Source organism: Tamandua tetradactyla, chromosome 7 (genome assembly GCF_023851605.1).
Source record: "Tamandua tetradactyla isolate mTamTet1 chromosome 7, mTamTet1.pri, whole genome shotgun sequence".
Taxonomy (NCBI): Eukaryota; Metazoa; Chordata; class Mammalia; order Pilosa; family Myrmecophagidae; genus Tamandua; species Tamandua tetradactyla.
In genome coordinates, this window is record NC_135333.1 from 31,538,713 (window position 1) to 31,559,784 (window position 21,072).

A 21,072-nucleotide genomic window follows, 5' to 3' on the forward strand; every position below is an offset into this window, starting at 1 on the left:
TGGGTGAGTCACACCTCCATGGAGATAATCTAATCAATCTTCCACCCTAACAGTGCTCAGTAGGGATTAAAAGAAACGGCTGACTTCACAAGATGGATCAGGGTTAAAACATGGCTTTTCTAGAGTACGTAATCCTTTCGCACCAGCACAAACTCCTTCCTCTCATGATATAAAAAAAATTAACTTAAAATGGATCAATGACCTACATAGGGCTGTTAAACCATAAAACCCTAGGAAGACGATATCAAGGTACATCTTGAAGACCTTGTGTTTTGCAATGGATTTTTAGAGATGACACCAAAAGCATGCGCCACTAAAGAAAAAAAACAGATAAACCTGGACATTTATGCTTCAAAGGATACTGTCAAGAAAGTGTAAAGACAACCCACAGAATGGGAGAAAATATTTGCAAATCATATACCAAAATATATAAAGAACTTATATAACAAACAGGCAAAGGATGTGAAAAGATATTTGTTTAAGGAAGATATTTCAAAAGCCCATAAGCACATAAGGCACTCAGCATCCCTGGTCATCAGGGAAATGAGAATCAAAACCGAATGAGGGGAGACTGTCCCTTCCTTGTTCCCAGTGGGATGGACGTGAATGTCCCTGGGCTGGTCGGGGCCCTGACAGGGTGCCCTGACGGCCTAGGGGTCAGGGAGACCACTTCGGGTTTTAGTGACACCTCTCTAGATGAAGGGTGACTAGAGGACTTGAGTCTAGGAGACAAAGCTGTGGAACAACTAGCAGAAGGATTGCTTTCTCACTATTTGCCAGATCTGCAGAGATCAAAGCAAGGCCTCCGGGAACTCACACAAAACAAAGTTGCATTATTAGACACACCTGAACGAGAGATTTCAAAATGTGAAGACTGTCATTCTATGTTGGATGTTAATGCTTTGTTCATTGAAGCTAAACACTATCATACCAAGTCGGTGAATATAGAAAAAAAGATGTGGATGCTCCATGAAAAGACATCAAAGTTAAAAAAATTTTTTAAAAACAGCACTTTACACTGCAGCAGACGAGTCAGAAAGAAGAGTCAGAAAGGCAGCAGCAACGAGAAAAGGAAATTGAAAGAGAAAAGCAATTAACTGCCAAGCCAGCTAAAAGGACATGAAAGTTTGACTGTACCTGTGTGTGTGCGCTTCCCTTCCCAACCCTGTATTTTTTGGATTTAAGCTCACCTACGTGCAGACTGATGTTAAGGCAGTGCCTTATACATCTATCCCTAAGGTTTGCCTGGGCTTGTGGAGCTATCACGTACTCATAAATGCTGAAATATTTATAATGCTTAGTAACAATTGTGACACACTGAGATAAGGTGTTGCACTCAGCTTTCCAACTAGAAGATCTATTTCCCTAGCTCTGTCTATCTCCTGATTTGCTGTGTGGCCTTACATGTAGTTTATTCCTCTGAGCTTTTTAAAGATTCTTAAAGTGGAATGGTCTATACAAACTACCTACTTTATGGATAAGGACAGAGGAATGGTAGAAAATTAGTAAAGAGCTTCTTCATAAAAGAAGGCAGCATGATACCTTTAGTGCTTTCTACAACGTTTTCCCCCCAGTATGATATGTGAGGGAAATAGTATGTGAGGGAAATACGAAGTTTCATTATTTAAAAGTCAAAGCACATTATTCACAGTTTTAGTATTATTTAGTATTCAACTGGTTTCCAAACTCTATTAATAGGGAATATATAGGATTTATAAAAGTATAAGATTAGAATATATGTCTTATATAATTCACACTATATCTCTGGTAAGCTGGAATCACTACCCTCTATCACATATCAGGCTGATGATTGAGAAAGTATTAGATTTAAGTTGAGCGCTAAAAAACCTGGTCTGTTTAAAGGTTTATGGTTTATTTGAAAGAGCCTTTCCCTTCTTTAATGAATGGAAATAGTTTTGAAATCCACATCCGATCTTTTGTTTAAGAATATAAATACATTTGCTTAAAAAGCTAAGTGTTGCCCTCGAACACTTGATAAAACCGCCCATGGCAGGATTCATTAGGGGCTTGCAGGCCAGTGTCACCTAAATTTTTGAATGCACTCATTTTTCACCCGAGGAAGTCTGCATTGTTTCTCAGGGGGTTGTGACCAGCTGCAATGATTGTTTAAAATGCTGATTCCCAGACATCACTCTAAACATACTGAATTAAACCAACTTTTGTTTGTTTGTTTGCTTTTTAAAGTTTCCTCAAGTGATATTAAAGTACTGTAAAGATTGAGAGCCGCTGGCTAGGTCAGAGGATTCCTCACTAGGCTTCAGATCATTATCACCTGGGAACTTTAAAAAAAAAAAGCACAGATATTTTGGGACATTCTTACTCAGTAGGTATGAATTGGAGCCCATAATCTGTATTGTAAAAAGAGCTCTCCAGATAATTCTGATGCAAGGAACCACTGGTCTAGACTGTTTAGTGATTCTTATTCATAAGAAGAGAAATCATTTAAAAACTTCCTAACAACTCTTGGGAGTAATGTTATGAAATCAGAATTGAGACTGAAACCCTAGCAAGCAGGAAATAGATACAGGTTTCCGGTTAATTAACGAACTTTTGTGTCCTATGTAAAATAAAGGTTTACTGAATGAATGGCATGGTGTGCACACGGTCAGAGTTACATTATATAAATTTTGAAGACTTCTGAAAAGGTCTAAACTGATATATATGTAAAAACAGCCACTATTTTAAGGTGAATTATAAGTCAGAATACTGCTATCTTTGTAGTTAAACTTTAAAATGTTAGTGGTATTTCATTAACATAGAAACACATTACAAACTGAGTCTGAGTAGGAACCCTTCTAATTAGTCTTCTGTATTTTTGCATAAAATAGTGAATTGGTGATGGGAGACTTTTGGTTTGGGGTTGAAAAAAATTGTCCTTGTTTTGAAACTATATGAAGTATGCACTGAGCTAAATGTTGGGAATTCATTTTTCACTTGGGAGTAGTAATCAGGTAAATATGCAGATGCTGAAAATAATATAGATTGTGTCCGCACTGAGTTTTTGGATGGCTACAGTTTACAAATATGCCGATTGTATATCTTGATATATTAGCCTGTTTTTGAGCTTGTAAAATAAGGACTACTTTTTACACATTTAATAAAAAAAGAAGGGCCTCTGAAAAAGAAAAACAAATGAGGGGTAGTGCCACAGTGGCTCAGTGGCAGAATTCTTGCCTGCCATGCTTTAGACCTGGGTTCAATTCCCGGTGCCTGCCCGTGCAAAAACAAAAACAAAAACAAATGAGACTGTTCCCAGAGCCTGCCCATGGGGGGAAAAAAATGACGCTGGTTATGCTCAAAAAGACAGGTAATAACAAGTGCTGTAGAGAATGTAGATAAAGTGGGATTTTCATACACTGCTGGTGGGGGTGAAAGTACAGCTGCTGTGGAAAACAATTTAGCAGTTCCTTGGAAAGTTAGACCCTGAGCTACCAGTGACCCAGCAATTCCGCTCCTAGTCATCTACCCAAGAGAACTGGAAATACATGCTCACACAAAAATGTATATGTACACAAGTGACCCCGGCAGCAGGAATTATTCACAATAGTAAAAGAGAAGATTGTCCACCAGCTGGTGAGTGGATAAACAAAATGTGGTATATCCACTCAGTGGAGTGGTATGCAGTCATAAAAAGGGGATGGAGTACTGATGCATATACAACAATGTGGATGAACCTGGAAGCATCAAGCTCAAGTGAAAGAAGTCGTCCACAAAAGTCATGGCATGCATGGTTCTATTTGTGTGAAATGCCCAGAAAAGGCAAATCCAGGGTCAGAAAGTATATCAGTGGCTGTTGCGAGAGGGTGTGGAAATGGGGAGGAGCTGCTAATAGGAAGAGTTTCTTTTGGAGGTAAGGAAAATATTCCAGAATTAGGTAGTGGTGAGGGTTGTACAACTTTGTGTTATACCACTTGTGTTGGTTTGAAAGGATGTCATACCCCCTAGAAAATCCATGTTTTAATCAAAATCCCATTTAGTAAAGGTAGAATAATCCCTATTCAATACTGTATGTTTGAAACTGTATGTTCAGTTCATCTCCCTGGATGATGTGATTTAGTCAAGAGTGGTTGTCAAGCTGGATTAGGTGACAACATGTCTCTACCCATTTGGGTGGCTCTTGATTGGTTTATTGGAGTCCTATAAAAGAGGAAACATTTTGGAGAATGAGAGAGATTCAGAGAGAGCAGAGAATACTGCAGCACCACGAAGCAGAGAGTCCATCAGTCAGCACTTTGGAGATGAAGAAGGAAAACACTTCCCAGGGAGCTTCATGAAATTGTAATCCAGGAGAAGAAGCTAGCAAATGATGCTGTGTTTGCCATGTACCCTTCTAGATTAGAGAGGAACCCTGACCGTGTTCACCATGTGCCTTTCCAGATGAGAGAGAAACTCTGACTGTGTTCGCCATGTGCCTTTCCACTTGAGAGAGAAACCCTGAACTTCATCGGCCTTCTTGAACCCAGGTATCTTTCCCTGGATGCCTTAGATTGGACATTTCTATAGACTTGTTTAACTGGAATATTTTCTTGGCCTTAGAGCTGCAAACTGACAACTTATTAAATTCCCCTTTTTAAAAACCATTCCGTTTCTGGTATATTGCATTCCAGTAGCAAGCAAACTAGAACACCACTGAATTGTATGCTTCAAATTGACGTAAATAAGCTACAACGATAATAAAATAAAGTACACAGGAATTGCATGAAGATCTAATGTCAGCTCCTATAGTGAGGTTCCTGAGGAACACACCGTGCATAGTTTTGGTCAGGAAGAGACGACTGCTTTCCTGAGAGGCTCTCCAAAGTAAAGGGTGGCCGGGCTCTCTTAGCAATGGACAGGAGCGGGAGGTGGAAAGGGCAGCGTCCAGCTCAGGAGGTGGGCGCCTGAGAACCCTCTGTAGCAGCGTGTGTAGGTAGCAGGAGGTGAGAGCCGAGGCCTGAGATGGGACCGGATCCCAGAGGGGAGGCCCTGGAGAGGGGAAAGAGGTCCGGCCTGAGTGGGGGTAGTGAGGAGGAGGAGCCCCCTGGGAGTGAGGGGGGGCACTTCAGAGGCCAAGGAGGAGGAGAGGGAGGTGAGGAACCGTCAGGCGGCTCTCGGCTCTGGTCTCACTCCACGGACTTGCAGGGCTGGGTCCTCCTGTGTCTGGTTGGTTCCTGCAGTCTCTGTCCTCAGGCTGTTCTCCTGGGAGCCCCAAACATCTGCACAGTGTCTTCTGGTGGTGGTGGTGGGGCGGCTCAGAGTCAGGCTTGGGGTCCCGCTGGCCAGACAGTCCCACACTGCCAAAGGCCGGGTTGCAGGCCCCAGACCAGACCCATTCCAGAGGGCCTGTGTTCTTCTTTTCTGGGGCTAGTCTTGATTTAAAAAAAAAAAAATCACAGCCTTGCAAGCTCCTTTCCTGGGCTTTGACACCAGATCTCCCTGCAGTCCTGGAAGTTTCTAGACTGAGCTCAAGGGGAATGACAGAAAACAACAAGGTCAATAAAAAAAACACACAACAAAAAACAAGAATAGAAGGATGGTGTTTAAAAAGATAAAAGAAATTGATAAAAAAGAAAATAAAACCAAAAACTGAGTTGCTCAATGAAGCCAAAACTGTTTCTTTGAAAAGAACAGTAATAAAAATGACACTTGAAGAGTCTTACAAATGAGGGAGAAGATACCAGCAAATAGTATTATCAGTGAGAAAAGGGAAATAAGATCTATGATGGTTTTAAACATTGGAAGAGAATACCCTAACTGAACATAAATAAATCTGGAAAACTATGATATTAATTTGTCGGACAGTGGAAAATCAGTGGGGTACAAATATGGAGCCATCTCATTTCTCCAGTCATTGTCTTCAGGTTTCATGATATCTCCCTTCTCCATCCTTTAAGACCATCCTGGAAAGATTTTCTAATTTCCTGATCACTTCGGGGGTCTAAAATACCAGACTAATTTAACACTTCAATCCATATGCCACTCACCACCCATTCTCCTCCCTTCCCAACCTAGCCAGGCTTCGGCCGGAGGCCCTGTAGTGGGAGGGCTGTGTCCTTGCATACTGTTCTCCCGTTCCTTATTGGGAGCTTGCCCCGTCCACAAGCGTGGCCAGGGAAAATGGAAGTAGAGAAGGACAACTGCCTCTTTCTCTCACTGCCCCCTTCTCCAAGAAAGAGCCTCCTATGAATGCTGTTGTTTTCCTTTCTGTGGCATCCAAAGGCTGTGTGTCTCATGAGACACACAGACGATATCTTAGAAAGGACCCTGGGGCTAGGGAGACGGTCTCCCCCACTATATATTTCTCTGACATGGGAAAGCTGTTCCTGTCCTAGATCTCTGAAGCCCTCTCCTACCCCTGGTGATAAGCCTACAACTCCCTGATGCTGGGATCTCCTGGTCAAGGTTGAAGACCCCTGAACAAGGCCTTGCAATAAACCTTTGTGTAGTATGTCTGACTCACCCTCAGCTACATGGGGCTTTGATGGAACACCAGGGACTTAGTGCCTCTTGGGCCACAAGAGGTATTAATCCAACTGGATTTCCTACCATCAATTCCAATTCCACCCGCCAATTCCAGAGCAACTGGGAAAGTCCCATGTGATATCCCATTACACTTCGGTAAATATGCTAGGAGAATCAGAATCACCAAAATTGACTCAAAATGGAGCAAATAACTCAGTTGGGTCAATAATCAATGAGGAAATTGAATAGGCAATCAATCCTTCATCTAACATCGACTCTGGTGGGTTTTCCTGGAAGTGCTCCCAAATCATCAATGAATAGAGCAGGCCCATGTGATGGGAACTATTCCAGAGAAAAGGAAATGATGGAGAGCTTCCCAAATTATTTCACAATACTGACACCAAAAATGGACAAGAATGGAATATATTTTTTAAACACCTGATGAGTAACCACAACGGATAAGAAGTAGGAGCACAGGAGAATGATGGGTCTGCACTCTAGGAGGGGCCACCTGACTGGAAGGGCCACACCCACTCGGCTTCCCCACCTTGTGCCCCACCCCACCCCACCCTGGGGTGAGTAACTACAGGCCTCAGAGGCTGCACTTAGGGGCCTGAGACTCTGCTTTGCTGTGCACATCGTATTGGGTGTCCTGTTTCCTTTCTTAAAGCCAAGTGTGGTGGTTTGGAGCTATGTACCCCAGAAAAACATGTTCTTAAACTTCATCCATTCCTGTGGGTGTGAACCCATTGTGAGTAGGACATTTCGTGAAGTTACTTCAGTTGCGGTGTGGCCCACTTCAATCCGGATGAGTCTTAAAACTATTACTGGAGTCCTTTATAAGTGAAATGAAATTCAGACAGAGAGAGAAAATCACAGAGGAAGCAAACAGAAGTTGAACATCAACGGAACCCGGAAGAGAGGAGAGAGTCCAGGAGAGGTAGCCCTGTGCATTGTCATGTGACAGAGGAGCCACGGAGCAAGGATTGCCAGCAGCCGGCCCCAGAATGCCAGCCTTTGGGAAGAAGGTAGCGCCTTGATGATGCCTGAATTTGGACTTTTCCCTGGCCTCAGAACCCTCAGCTGATAAGTTCCCATTGTTCAAGCCAACTCATTGCATGGGATTTGCTTTGGCAGCCGGGAAAACTAGAACACCAAATGAACATGTGTCTCATGAGTTTGATAGCCCATCTGAATCCAAACCCACAACTAAGCGTGATGTTGCAACATTAACAATTTAAAGGAGAAACACTAGATGGTCATTCCAATGATAAAAAGTAGAATGCATACGCTATAGTTCAACACTATTTCCAATTAAAAAAGACTATTTCCAATTAAAATTTTCCAATTTTTTCTTAATGTGATAAAAGGTTTCTAGTAGAAGTCTGCCACAGAGAAAAAAAACAAGAAAAAAAGACAGTGGCTGCTAAAACTCCAAGACAGCACTGGGCCAGGAGGTCTTGCTGATAGAAACGTGAGCAATGAGAAGAAATAAAATGAGCAATAAAATATGAAAAACTAAGCAAACAACAGGTAAATGCAAATGGGAATACCACTTTGGAGGTTCTGGAAGATTTGTAGGTTGGCTCACTCAAATGACTAAAAAATAAAACATGGTGTGACTAATGATAATTAACTATCATTTCTTCAGTTCTTTTCACATTCCAGGTCCTGTGCTAAATTCTTTGTATAAATGACCATATTCTATCTTGCCCATAAACCTGTACGGCTGGTATCATTATTTCCATCCATAGATGAGGAATATTAGATGCCCAGAGGCATTAAGGAACCTGCCCAAGGACCCGGCAGAGCTCAGATCAAAGCTCGTATCTCTACTTCTGAGCTTTCCTGTCACCTTTCCTGATACCTTAGAGCTGGGTCTGGGGGTATCCTTTTTGTCTAGGTCCACAATTATATTTTCTTCAAAGAAGCAACTGTGTCTGGGCAGTGGACGCATGCTCTATTCCACCGGCATTGGTACCCTTTAGCCAATCGTTTGGGACGGTAACAGAAAACTTCACCTGACAAATCCAAGCCTCTCCATTGGACCACCTGGTGCAAACACCTTTACTGAGGCGGGGGCGCTGCCGAACATGCTAATATCCACCTGCCGACCTCGCGACTGGGCCCCACCTTGGAGCCAGGAGCAGAAGGTTCAGGGTCTCCACAGAGAGCCCCACTTCACCTGGAACAAAGCCCTGTGGTGGGACATCAGGGTTAGGAGGACATTTGAAGGATGCCCTGCACCTCCACTCCTCCAACATTCTGGGTTTTAGTCTTAGATGGACGTAGACCACGGACTTTGAGTGTGTGCATGCGCATGTGTGTACGTGTGTGCACGTGCGTGGGGTGTGTGTAGCTCTCACATTTCCTTGGCCAGCAACCCTTTGAGAGGCCTGTGTGGGCAGCAAGCCCTTTCCTCTCGAGACACCTGTCCCTTCTCCTCCACCTTTGTGGTGAGAAAGGAAAAGGCTGGCATCATGGAGGGAGCCGGATTTTAGACAACGGACAGATGTGGGTTCTAACTCCAGCTATGCCATAGCTACAGCTGTGTGCCCTCGAGAAGCCACCGGGCCATCTCTGAGCCTGTGTTCTCGTCAGTACCGCAGGGTGCCCTGAAGGCAGCGTGCAGGTTCGATGGGGGCACTTAAGCAAGGACTGGCACAGAATTCCCATGCGGCATGGGTGGGAGGAAACGCAGCAGTCTGGGCTGGCGGTCCACACTGGCCATCGCCCCCAGAGTCCCATCCCCTCCATTCATTCGCACAGGCAGGAGGTGAGCCCGACAAAGCCCTGTGCTGGGGGGTGTGGAGAGGGCCCAGCCTGCCCTGTCCTCTAGGAGGCACCTGGGCCTCTGTCCTGCTCTTCTCACCCAGGAACTGGCCCCCGGCACAGCAGAGCCCTCCTTCCTCTCTCCAGCAACAACTACTTTCTCTTTCCCTTTACCATCCGGTTGAAGCCTGCGGCCCCGGGGGACCACCAGACAACGCCTGTGCTGAGCAGGAAGTCTCAAGAGAAGGTGAGCCTGAGATAAGGGCGGGAAGCCACATCAGGGCCCTCCCACCCAGGGGGCCTCCAGCAGGAAGAGGTGGAGCCGCCACTTGCCTTGTGAGATGGAAGTGGAGCCAGAGCACACAGTGCCTAGGGGCAGGCCTCGGACGAGCTATGGAGGCAGCAGCCAGGCTCCAGCGATCAGGTACCCATTGCTCCTCAGTCTGCGTCAGGCTCTGGCCCCGTGGTGCTGCGGCCCACGGCCCTCTCTTCTCCAGGGCCTCCTCCGCCCGTTTCTCTCCCTGCTCTTCCTTCCTTGCGAAGCCTCGGTCTGAAAGTCTCCCGGGGCCGGGTCATCCCCTCCCTGCCCCCTCTGTCTCCCTCCAGCACTGGCTCTGGGCGGGGCAGCCCACTCTATGGGTCTTTGGTAAATTCCTGGGCTGACAACGCCCGGAATTGGACTGAAACATGTTTGAAGCAATTGGTGAATTTTGTTCAAAGCACTTTGGTCGCTTTTCTATTATACTTGCCCGGTTACAAACACAATATTCTGGTACAGGCTGGGAGTGGAGGAAAGCGCTCTCCCAAGCAAGGAGGTAAATCCTCCTTCCGAGGATATCACAATGGACAGCAGAAAATTAAATGCAGAATGTTCTAAAATAATCACTATGAGGTCCTGCTCCTAGTTTTATAACTACACATAAAAAAATAGAAAAGTATAATCATGATAAGAAGAAATGCCCAAATTTAAAAATTAAGTGAAAAAGAAAGCCATACCCATATTCCCTGGGGCAGAGGATCCAGTGCCACCACTTATTCATTCTGTGACATGGGCAGTTCCCTCCATCTCTGTGCCTCCTTTTCCTCATCTACCAAATGGAAAAGGCTCCCAAAGGATTTGGGGAGGATTCATACACATAAAGCATTTAGAAGAGTTGCCTCTGGGAATGTAGGTGTTAATCTGATTTAAAAATAATAATAATAAACATGATGGATGAAATGGTAAAAGTGAGTATTTTGCAGCAAAAGAATCCTTCTCTCTTTTTTATACTTTTCTAATAGGGTGGGGGACGGGTGGGCAGGAAACTTGGTTGGGGAGGGAGATCCTTTGGAAGGCTACAGAGCTGAGTGGGAGAGGTCACCCCCTTCTCTTCCTCCCTCCCTAACAGGTAATTCTGCAGGGCGGGGGCGAAGGGGTCTGGAGAGACTCGGAACCCAGGTGGGTGGGGGGAGCCCTGCCCAGGAGACAGCGGCCTGGAGGAAGTGCGGAGAGAGTGCCCCCTCTTCTTCAGTTTTCTCCCTTTTGCCTGCAGAAACCCAGTGAAGTCGTTAACGGAGGTGGAATTCAACACCCACTTTAAAAACAGTTACTTCTCCTCTAAACAGAAGAACACCTATCTATGCTACCGAGTGGAAAGAGAGGGCGGTGACATAAACAGTGGGATCATCCAATGCCAGGTATCAACTAGACTGACAGTCACTTAGCAGGCAGGTACTGAACCAGTTGTGAATGCAGGAAAACAAAACAAAAAACAATAAGCAAATGCAGGATGGCGGTAGCTCAGTTGTAAGTATTTCTCCCCACAACGGTTTCTTAGGTCCTTGGCCCTTGATGTCCCAACTCCCCCTGGAATCTGATAAAAGAAGGTGTTTGATTTACCACAAATGGCCTTGTTCAGAGACAGCCCCTCCCTGCCATGAAGAGTCTAGAGCGGTTCGTCCCCCAAATCTCGTAATTGAGCTTTGCATCCAGCAGTCATCAGGAAAAGAGCAGATCTAGAAAACGGGAGGCCCGGGTGCTGCCCAGCAAGCAGCCTATCTGGCGTAGAAACCGCGCAGCCGGTCGGCCCCGCCCCCAGCACCGCCCTGATTTCTTCCCACCGCGGCCGAATTACTAGGCGAGGGTGAGCCCCGCGCGCCCCGCAGCCAGCCCCGAGAGAGTGCGCGCCTCTGCACGTCCGAAGCTGCGGCTCCCACCAGCGTCCGCAGTGATAGGACTCCGCGCACCGCTCTGCAGTCCCGGGCGGCAACCACTGTCTAGACCCGCGAAAAGCGCGGACCCAGCCCTGCCCCGCACCCAAGCGCGCAGCGAGCGCGCCCTGGGCGGGGCGGCTTCCGAGCAGCGTTAGCGAAGGGAAACTAATGGCAGGCGGCTGAGTTTCCACTTTCTAACACCCACAGTTTAAAACGTAAAAAGGGACAGCGGAAATGGATTTTTTTTAAATATTTTTTTACTTATTCCAATATATGGAAAATATTGTAACAGTGACATCTAATTTAACATAAAAATTCGGAGATAGTTTATGTTCTTTTCTTTTCCTACCACTATTTTGAAATGAGGTGTGGGTTTTGCACTCACCAAGCCGCACGGCACGGCAGAGCCCTGTCCCTTTCCCCAGCGGTCGGGCCAAGCCTGGGCCCCCGAGGGCCTGGCCCAGAGCGTCTGCTCAGGCGCTTATTGAATGAATGAATGAAAGGTAGGGTGGATGGATGAGTTAATGAATGGGGAAAAGGGTGAATCAATAAGAAGGGAGGGGGAGGCAGGGGAAGAAGGGATAAATCAAGCTATCGTGTGCCCTGGGTCTCTTGTCTCCTGCCCCCCACCCTACTCCCCTCGCGCGCAGCGATCCTCCCCCTTTCCCTTCTCTTTCCCGTCCCGAGGATGCCACCCACGCAGAACAGCGTTTCTTGGATTGGTTCTGCGAAGTGCTTCTGGACCGTGACATGAGCTACCAGATCACCTGGTACATATCCTGGAGTCCCTGCGACAGCTGCGCGCAGCAGGTGACCCAGTTCCTACAGGAGAACCGCAGCGTGAGCCTGAGCCTCCTGGCCGCCCGCCTCTACTGGTACGAAGACCCGAAATGCCGGGAGGAGCTTCTCCAGCTGTGGCGGGCAGGCGCCCAGATCAACATCATGTCCAGGGAAGGTGAGGAGCGCCCTGGGGCCGGAGGTGGGGGGAGGGGGGGGCCTGGCAAGGCGAGGGCACGGCTGTGGGAGGGGCTCTGAGAGGACGGGGCGCGTTGGGGAGCCCTCGCCGGAGGGCTGATTGCTTTCTCCCCTCTTTCAACTCAGGTTTTAAAAACTGTTGGGAAAATTTTGTGGACACTGGAAATCAGCCATTCCAGGAGTGGGAGAATCTGGAAAAAAATTCCCAGGAACTGGTCCAAAAGCTAAAGACAATTCTGAAGTGAGTGGCTTCCTCCTACCCGGGCCCTTCTCGTTTCCATCTCCCCCTCCTCACGTCCTCCCTGACTGTGGCCCTTTTGGGTCTCTTGGCCCTGCCTTCTCTTCCCGGTCACCCCTCCCCTCTCCCCGCCTTCCCCTCCCCCCCTCCGAGTTTCACTCCTCACCAGTCTCTCCTCCCCCTCGTTCTTCTTCAGCGCCCTCTCCTTTCTTCCTCCCCTTGTCTCCCTCCACCTCCAAAGCTCTCCACTCCTCCAGGGTCTTACCGAGCAGCCCCAGTGCTTCCTCCCAGCACTTCTATTAACCCAATTTTGTTACTAAATGGAAAGGAAGGGGTGTGAATACGTATCTGTGTGGAAATCAGAAGATTTGGAAAACATTCTCTAAGACAGTCTGAGGCTCCTGATGAAATGACCGAGAGTATTGGAGATGAGCAGGCGCAGTGAGTGGGGACCTCACTTTGTGGCTTCGTCCCCCTGATTACTCCCCACCAGATCCTGACACGCCTTCCTTCCATTCCAGAACCTCCCTACACCCTGAGCTCCACCCCATCTCTCACCCCTCCATCATTTCCACCTCCACCCTCACTTCTGCTCTCCCCTTATTCCATTCCCAAATCGCTTCCAGAGATGAAGCTCTATGCTGGGAAATGGCTTAGGGATGGGATTGGGGTGGGGGGCAGGGGGCAATTTAATGGTTAAGTTTACATTTAAATAAGTTTTTAAGGAAAAAATAGGATTGGATAAAATCAGGCCTGAGATACTCAGAGTTTTTTCAAAAAGCAGAAGTGCAGCTGGGACTCAGACAGGTCAGTAGAAGCCCAGCTGGGGCTGGCCAGGTCCCACAGGAAGGGACCATCTGGACCTTTGGCCACAGAAGCAAACCACGATGTGCACACAGTTGGAAGGAAGTCGACTTGACTCAGGCTCAGGGGAGGTGCCAGACGGGGTGGTCTGGGACACCAGACCTCAGAGAGGCTGCAAGAGGAAGCAAGAGGCAGCCTAGTAAGGTGTGATTCTGGGCAGGCAGACACAGAAGGAGAAAGAAGGGAGGAGATGAGTTTTGAACAAATCTGTAAAATCCTGCTGGAGGACATCTCGAGTCCCAGCATGCCTGGGATCTTGTCCACAGTGGGTGTGGATTAATCAGGGGGAGGGGGCAGTGGCCTGTCGCTTCAGCTCTCTCTCCCCAACCCCACTGCAGCCTGGTGGTCCCTGGACACAGTTACCCAGGGGAGAATCCAGTTCTCTCTAGCTGCCTCTAGGCATCTGCCTTGATGTTCAAGGAGGGAGGCACCGAGGAGGCATGGATTGATCTAGACGACACATGACCTAATTGTTTTGGTCGGCCAAAGTGGCCGGGTCCAAATGGCCCTCCCACTCGAGAAAATGGACAAGGGCAAAGGCCAGTGTTTGAGACCCATGGAGACCCCAATGGCACCTCCTCAAAGGCAATCGTTGTTCCCGCTCGCAGCCCTCCCCCCTCCTTCCCCCAGCTTCAAATGGCACCCACGCGGGAAGTCTCTGCTCACAGGAATTCCATAGTCCTAAGCAGTAGGAAGACCGTCTTCAGGGAAACGCCAGCAAACATTGCCATCTTGGGCTTCCCTCATATCTCCATGGTTAGACAGCACAGGGCTCGCTCCTGCTTCTCAGGCCTGCTGACCTTGACTTATGCCTTAGCATGCAGATCCACACACTCCTGCTGTCTGACAGCCGCTCATTCTGGGACCACCATCCACTGTGGCCTCGGACATTAGGGCATAGAGGGCAGGGCACCTTTCTCCTGGAGCCTCTAAGCTCCTGCTCTGTCTGCATCTTGGTTGCAAAGCCACAGGAAGTATGCATGGAGGGTGGGGGAGCAGTATGGCAACGGTTGGGAGAGGTTCAGTTGGGAGTCAACTTTTGTGTCAACTCCTCACTCCTTTTCGTGGAACAGGAAGGGCTGGGTGGCAGCACAGCTTGGGGATGGAGCACACAGTCACAGTGACTTGGGCTGCACTCCAGCTCTGCCATTTATTTGTTGTGTGACCTTGAGCAGATATCTTAGCCTGTCTGTGCTCGTAACCTCATCTGTGATGTCAGGATAATAATCCTGTCCTCTCAATGCTATAGGGGAACTGGATAGAAGTCGTGGCACAGGATCTGCTCAACACCTCTGCCTTCTCAAGGTCCAGAGCCCTGACCCCCAGCCCTTACTTCCCATCACCCCCAAAGTCCTATAGGATTTTGGATGGGATAGCGAGGTGCAAAACAAGGGGTGGTGTGGAGAAGGCCCAGCCTGTTCCACCCCCCAGGAGCCTCTGTCCTACTCCCTTTGTCCAGGGTTGGCCTCTTGCACAGCAGAGCCTGCCCTCCTCTCTCTGGCATTTGATTGGGTCCTGTGGCCCAGAACTCACTCTGTCAAGCTGCAGACCTGACAGAAGGTGGTTCTGGGCCCAGGGAAGTGAGACCACCCCAGAGCCTGGCCATGCAGGATGCCCATGGCAGGAAGGGGTGGCCCACTCTCAGATTGCCTTGGGAGGACACAGGGGCTCTCCTAAGGCCAAGGGCAGCCTGGTAAGAGCAAAGTGGAGCTGGAGCATCCAGGGCCAAGGGGCAGGCCTAGGACAAACCAAAGAGGCTACAGCCAGGGCCCAGGGCCAGGTACTCCTGCCTGCCCTGCCCCAGTCCCCGGCCCTCCTCTGTCTCCTGCCTCCTCCTTCTCCCTGTCGTCATGACCTTGGCTCTCTCCCTTTCTAGGCTTCTTCCCAGCTCCTATCTCAGGGCCTCCCACCTGTCCCAGTACAGCTCCCCACTGTGGTTTCCCTAGACCCCATTTCTCTATGGCCTTGGCCATATGCCTATTTGTATATTTTATTTTTAAATGTGTACAATTTCACAAAGAATTTTCTTATTTCTGCTCTGTGGAGGGAAAAATTCCTATCTGAGACAAGAAGATACATGGTTTCCCATAAAGATACTAACCAGTGTGGAATGAGTTCTTGGTGTTCATACCTAAAGTTTTAGTTATTCAAGGTCAAATTTCTACATTTCTACCACTAAGAGTTATTACCTGTTAGTTAAATTATTCAGCCTGGATTGTCCTGGTTTTCCCAGGACTGAAGGGTTTCCAGGATTTGGGACTTCAGGACTAAAGCCAGGAAGATCCCAGACTAACGTATACGAGACGGGCACCCTAAATGTGCTATAAATAGGTGTTTCCGCTTTAATCCTCACCCGGCGGCAGCCGTTTGCCCTAATTGGGAGTATGCACTCCGGACTGGGCGGCTGGCCGCTCCTCAGAGTCTGGAGATGGCACCTACCGGCTCCTCGGTGATCTGAGTCCAAACTCACCACAAGTTTTACCCATTAGCACAATGGATATAAGAAATTGGACTTCATGAATGAAATCCCTTGGCTTTGTTCATTAGCACAACAGATGTTAGAAATGGTTTTTCATGGAGGCAAGTAGTGGTATCTCGATGAGTTGGCTAGAAATATGATGGAGGCATCTCTGGCCTTGCACAAACAGAGATGGAGATCTCTGGCGCCTGTGGTCTGTGCCTGGTGCACTGGCACCCTCAGCTTGCTTCCCATGTCCCGACACAGATTCCTGGGGCTTGTGGTCAGCGAGCCGGGCTTGGTAGTCAGCTGCATCGCTTTGGCCTTAGGTGAAGTATCTGTATGAAGTGCTGTCACGGCACCCTCAAGGACAGAGCTGAGACTCCACCAAGCTTCCCAAGAAGCTGTTAGGACTGTTTTATATCTGCTTCATCAGGGGTGGATGTGGGGCCGGACCCAGGCTGCCTTCCTGTGGGATGTGTCCATGGGGACTAGAAGGCTCCCAGTTCTGTGTCCCTCTCCATCTGGGAAGCTGATGATGTTTAGCAAAAAGAGTCCAGTGGTCCCATGTGCCCACAGTGGCCAGGTCACTTAGCAATACAATATTAAATTGGGGACCAAAAAATTGAGTCGCAAAATTGAACACTCTGGAGAGCATCATCACAATCAGGGGGACAAAAAGCCATCGAGTCCTTCAGCCAAAACTGTCTCAACACTCCCTTGGTGACAATAGTTTTTCCTGCTCAACTGCCTTTGTGCTCTTTGTGGAGACAAAATTTGTTATACACACACCTAAGCAAAAAAAAGCACTGAGTTAGAGGAAGCCCCAGATTCCATTCCCTGTTCCCAAAAGAGAAACGTTTCAACATCGGGACGCCCAAGAAGGGGTGTCGAAACGACAGCAAGGCAGCGGGGCAGGAGGGGCAGGACAAAGCTGGGTGGGCAGCCTAGAGGAGAGGGTCCGAGCCAGGGAGGACCATGTGGTTGTCCAGGGGAGGGTGCCGCCTGCCACTGGGGAAGGGCTTCCCACCCGACCCAGGCAGAAAGTGATAAGGGTGGGGGCACCCTGCATGCAAATCGGCCTGAAGTGTGGGTAGATGGGAGGCGGGGTGCAAGGTGGAAGGCCTCCCCCTCCCTCCCCTTGCTGCCCTGGCCAGCACCCTCTTCCTCCTTCTCCAGGGGCCCAAGGTGACCAAGGTGTTGGGTTCAGGAGGTGATGGGAGCCTGTGCTCTACTTCTTTTTCTCCTTCTGGTTGCACAGAAACCCGATGCACCTGCTAAAAGAAGACATATTCTACTACCAATTTAACAACCGGCCCCGGCCCCAAAAGCCCTACAGGCGGAGAAGGACCTATGTGTGCTACCAGCTGCAGGAGCTGAACGGCTCCATAATTGACAGAGGCTACTTTCAAACCAAGGTGCCAACGGGCAGTCTGGGGGCAGGGTGAGGAGAGCCAGACCCATCCCTTTTGCAGGGACAATAAGTGCAGTTCGAGCCTAGAAGGTCCTCAATTGCCATGTTAACTGCCCCTGCATTTCCTTAACCTTTGGTCCCGCTGCAGCGGCGGCTCAGCTTGGTCCTGCTTCTCTCCAGAACTCTCCACATCCTTTCCTGTTCTGAGGGCTTCAAGCTGTCTCTTCTTGCCCTCCTTTGGGAAGTTACTGTTCCCTCCCCCTTTGGCTCAGCTCGGTTGCTGCTTCAGGGAAGCCACCCTGACTCCCCATAGGCCCCTTGCCCTAGCTCCTGGCACTCATGGCACCTTCCTCCTTGGCAACTCCTGCCATGGTGCAATACTGCATTGGTGAGGGTGGTTGCTTGCCTGTTGCCTGCCTCCTCCACGTCACAACTGTGTCCTCAGCGCTGTGAGTGAGCCAGTGAATGAATGAATGAATGAATGGATTGCATGTGTCCCATGAGGGCCTGCCTTATATCCAGGTGCTCGGGCACTTGAACAACCTTGAGAAACACTGACCCAGAAAGACATCCTCTGTGGACATGGGGTGTTCTGGTGACCCCAGGTCTGCAGGGCTTCAGAGGACCAGAGGAGAGGTAGCCAAAGGACCTTGCCTGTGTGTCTCCTGACCTGTCAGCTTGCTTTGGAGCCAGCTCCAGCCCCAGCTCCAGAGGTAGAGCCTGCTCTGGAGCCAACCACATAGCTAGAGTCAGAGCCAGTCCAGGGCTAACTTTCCCTTAAAAAATCAAATAATTAACAATAAGATCCCAGGAAGGAGGACTTGGGATGTATCCCCCCATTTCACATGTCATGTGACCTTCAGCGGGCTGCTCCCTTAGTTATTTTCCCTGCCCCTTGCACACACACACACACACACACACACACACACACACACACACACACACACACACACACACACCCCCCGCACTCATCCTGAGCCCCCTGGCATGCGTGGCTCACCTCCACCATGAGTGGATGGGTGATCTCCCATGGACCAGCTCAATGGGTAACTTCCATGCCAAGCCCTGGCTAGAATCATCTTTGGGACACCTGGAAATAAATCTCTTAAGGGGTGAGAGACATCTAAGCAGAACATTTCAGCATGATGTGGTGGGTGCTGTGATTGCAGGAGACCATGGGGCACAGAGGCGGACATTCCTTCCATCGCACAGCTCAGGGAGCCCTCCTGGAAGCAGTGACCCCTGAGGCAAAGCCGAGTGATAAATTAGGGAAGGGCTTTCCAGTTGAGGCTCTTGCTTAAGAAAGGTGGAGGAGGGAAAGGCCAAGGTGCATATGAGGTGTGAGAGGAGGCTGTCTGGGGAACCTCAAAAGGTCTGATTTTGTGGCATGTATGAAGGAGGGGGCTGGGGTGGGAGATGTGTCTGGGAGCAGGCAGGGGCTGGGGGGTGCCAGGAGCCACGAAGGAAGGGTGGCCAGTGTTTTTCCAGCCTCTCCTACTGGGCAGGGTGGCCTGACACCTAGATAGAGCTCTGCTAACGGCAGCCCCACAACCTCCAGTCCCCTCCTCTTTTTGTTCTGACTCAAAGTTGAATTGTCAATAAGAGGGGCTCATCTGGAGTCCTCTGAGGCCGAGGTCGCTGTCCCCGTTTGTTCTAAGGCTGACCCTGTGGCCATCAGTGCAGTTTACTACCAGCACTGGAGTTAGTCCGAGCACTGAGCCCACCCTGCCCTTCTCCCCTGATCTCTGACCTGCTCCTCAGGACCCCAGGTTGGAACATCTTCAAGCAACCTCCTGGCCACGAGCCCCCCATCACCCACTCCACCCTCAGCCAGGTGACCTCTGGCCTCTGCCCTCTCACCTTTCCTTCTCTCTGGGACCTTCCTCAGAAACGTTTCCATGCGGAAATTCACCTTATTAACAAGATCAGGTCAATGACCCTGAGACTGGGCCTAAACTCGAGCTACCAGGTCACCTGCTATGTCACTTGGAGCCCCTGCCTGCCCTGTGCCAGGGCTCTGGCCGAGTTCATCGAAGCCCACCGCCCCCACCTGAGCTTGCAGCTCTTCGTATCCCGCCTATACTTCCACTGGCGCCCAGAATATCAGGAGGGGCTGCAGCTGCTGGGGAAATCCCAAATCACGGTGACTGTCATGAGCTCCCGAGGTACGAAGGGATGCTGAGCCGCAGTGGGAGGACAGGGGGCAGCTGCGAGAGCTGGGAGAGCTGTGGGAGGACAGGGGTTGGGTGACAACTCTGGGAGGCAGAAGCCCCTGTGGGGTGGAGGGTGCTGGGCGGGAAGGACGATGGCCCAGCCCAGGAGCTGATTCCGCCTGGACGGGAAATTTCTGGGGAGAAAATAAGGCCCAGGGGGAGGAGGAGAGGGGAGAGGAAAGGAAGGAGAGGAAGGTCCCTGCTGGGTCCCGACTGCCTTCCCCTCCTTTACTTCAGAGTTTGTGAACTGCTGGAGAAATTTTGTGAACCACCAGGGAAAGTCCTTCCAGCCCTGGAACCGTCTGGTTGGATCTAGCAACAGCTTCTGCCGAAGGCTGGAGCGGATCCAGAACCCGCGGGTCAGAAGGGGCCCCTGCACCTGCCCTACACCCCCACCCCTACTGGACCTTCCCTGCTTCGGCACACCTCGCGCTGTCCCTCCTTGCTCTTGCTCCCTCCCCGCAGCCTCCTCCCACACCCTGCACCAGCCTCACTGTGCCCTTTTTGCTCCCTTCCAGCTTCCTTTCTTCTCTCCCTGCTCTTCCATTCTCCTGTCACCTTTTCTGTCCCTGCCCCAGGTCTTTTCCTGGCTCTGCATTTTCATCTTCAGCTCTCCCTCCCTTCCCCCTTGCACAGTTTCTCCTCCATCTGTGCTTCCTGAACTCTCCCTTTCTCCCTCAACAGCCCCGGAGACTGGATGGTTTAAATGATGCCTTCAGGAATTTGCAACTTGTATCCCCATAGAGGAGAAGTGACTCAGAACGACCCACCCCTGCAGCATCTCAGAGCCTCATAGGGGCGAGTTGTGAGTTCCACAGCCGTACTCCAAGCCTAACCTCAGCCCGAGTCCAGAAGACCTACCTGTCTTCTCTCCTTCATTCATTTATGGGGTTTTTTTTTCTTTTTTACACCGGGTGCATATTTTTATAATTGGGAAAAAAAACAAATAAAGATAATTCTTAAGTCTGTAAAACCTGGATTACTTTCTGAGCGGGGAATAATTAAAATGAATATAAGGGATTTCATTCTGCCACACAGAGGGTAGGGTCCGGATCGCTAAAGCTGCCAAATGCAACATACCTGAAACAGATTGGCTTTTTTTTTTAAATGTGTCTTCCTACATGCATGTATTTTTATATCTATACATACATACTCACAGGGGCAGATATGTGATATGTATGCCATAGGGAATTTTTATCACAACGGTTTTTGTTTGTTTGCTTTGGGAATGCATGGGCTGGGAGTCGAACCCCAGTCTCCCGCACGGCCGGTGAGGATTATACCACTGAACTGTCCAGCACCCTCAGGTTGGCTTTTCCTTTTTTCATGTTACATTTTATATTTTGAAATATGGAAGCATATTTTAAACACTCTTGAGGCGTTTATTTATTACAATATTCTCTGCCAAGATGTCACATTAGCTTAAAATTCAATTCAGTCTTTCCATTTCTCTACTGAGGCCTTCACTTCAATGTACTAGGTA

The 21,072-nt window shown here is 49.2% G+C and overlaps 1 protein-coding gene and 1 pseudogene across 1 annotated transcript; both read left to right on the forward strand.

Moving 5' to 3' along the window:
* The first annotated feature begins 596 nt into the window (after positions 1 to 596).
* LOC143690405 (biogenesis of lysosome-related organelles complex 1 subunit 6 pseudogene) lies at positions 597 to 1,123 on the forward strand (annotated as a pseudogene).
* Positions 1,124 to 9,512: 8,389 nt separating this feature from the next.
* LOC143690996 (DNA dC->dU-editing enzyme APOBEC-3-like) lies at positions 9,513 to 20,869 on the forward strand. Its single transcript, XM_077168861.1, has 8 exons — positions 9,513 to 9,658; positions 10,767 to 10,911; positions 12,115 to 12,382; positions 12,529 to 12,643; positions 17,224 to 17,380; positions 19,265 to 19,541; positions 19,827 to 19,948; positions 20,274 to 20,869. Exons 1-8 carry the CDS (start codon positions 9,576 to 9,578, stop codon positions 20,331 to 20,333), a joined length of 1,227 nt encoding a protein of 408 aa, XP_077024976.1. The 5' UTR covers positions 9,513 to 9,575; the 3' UTR covers positions 20,334 to 20,869.
* Positions 20,870 to 21,072: the final 203 nt, after the last annotated feature.

Coding starts and splice junctions, on each gene's coding strand:
- LOC143690996 (XM_077168861.1), top strand. CDS start 9,576: ATGGAAGTGGAGCCAGAGCACACAGTGCCTAGGGGCAGGCCTCGGACG. Junction 10,912..12,114: donor GTGGGATCATCCAATGCCAG/GTATCAACTAGA, acceptor TCCCGTCCCGAG/GATGCCACCCACGCAGAACA. Junction 12,383..12,528: donor CAACATCATGTCCAGGGAAG/GTGAGGAGCGCC, acceptor CTTTCAACTCAG/GTTTTAAAAACTGTTGGGAA.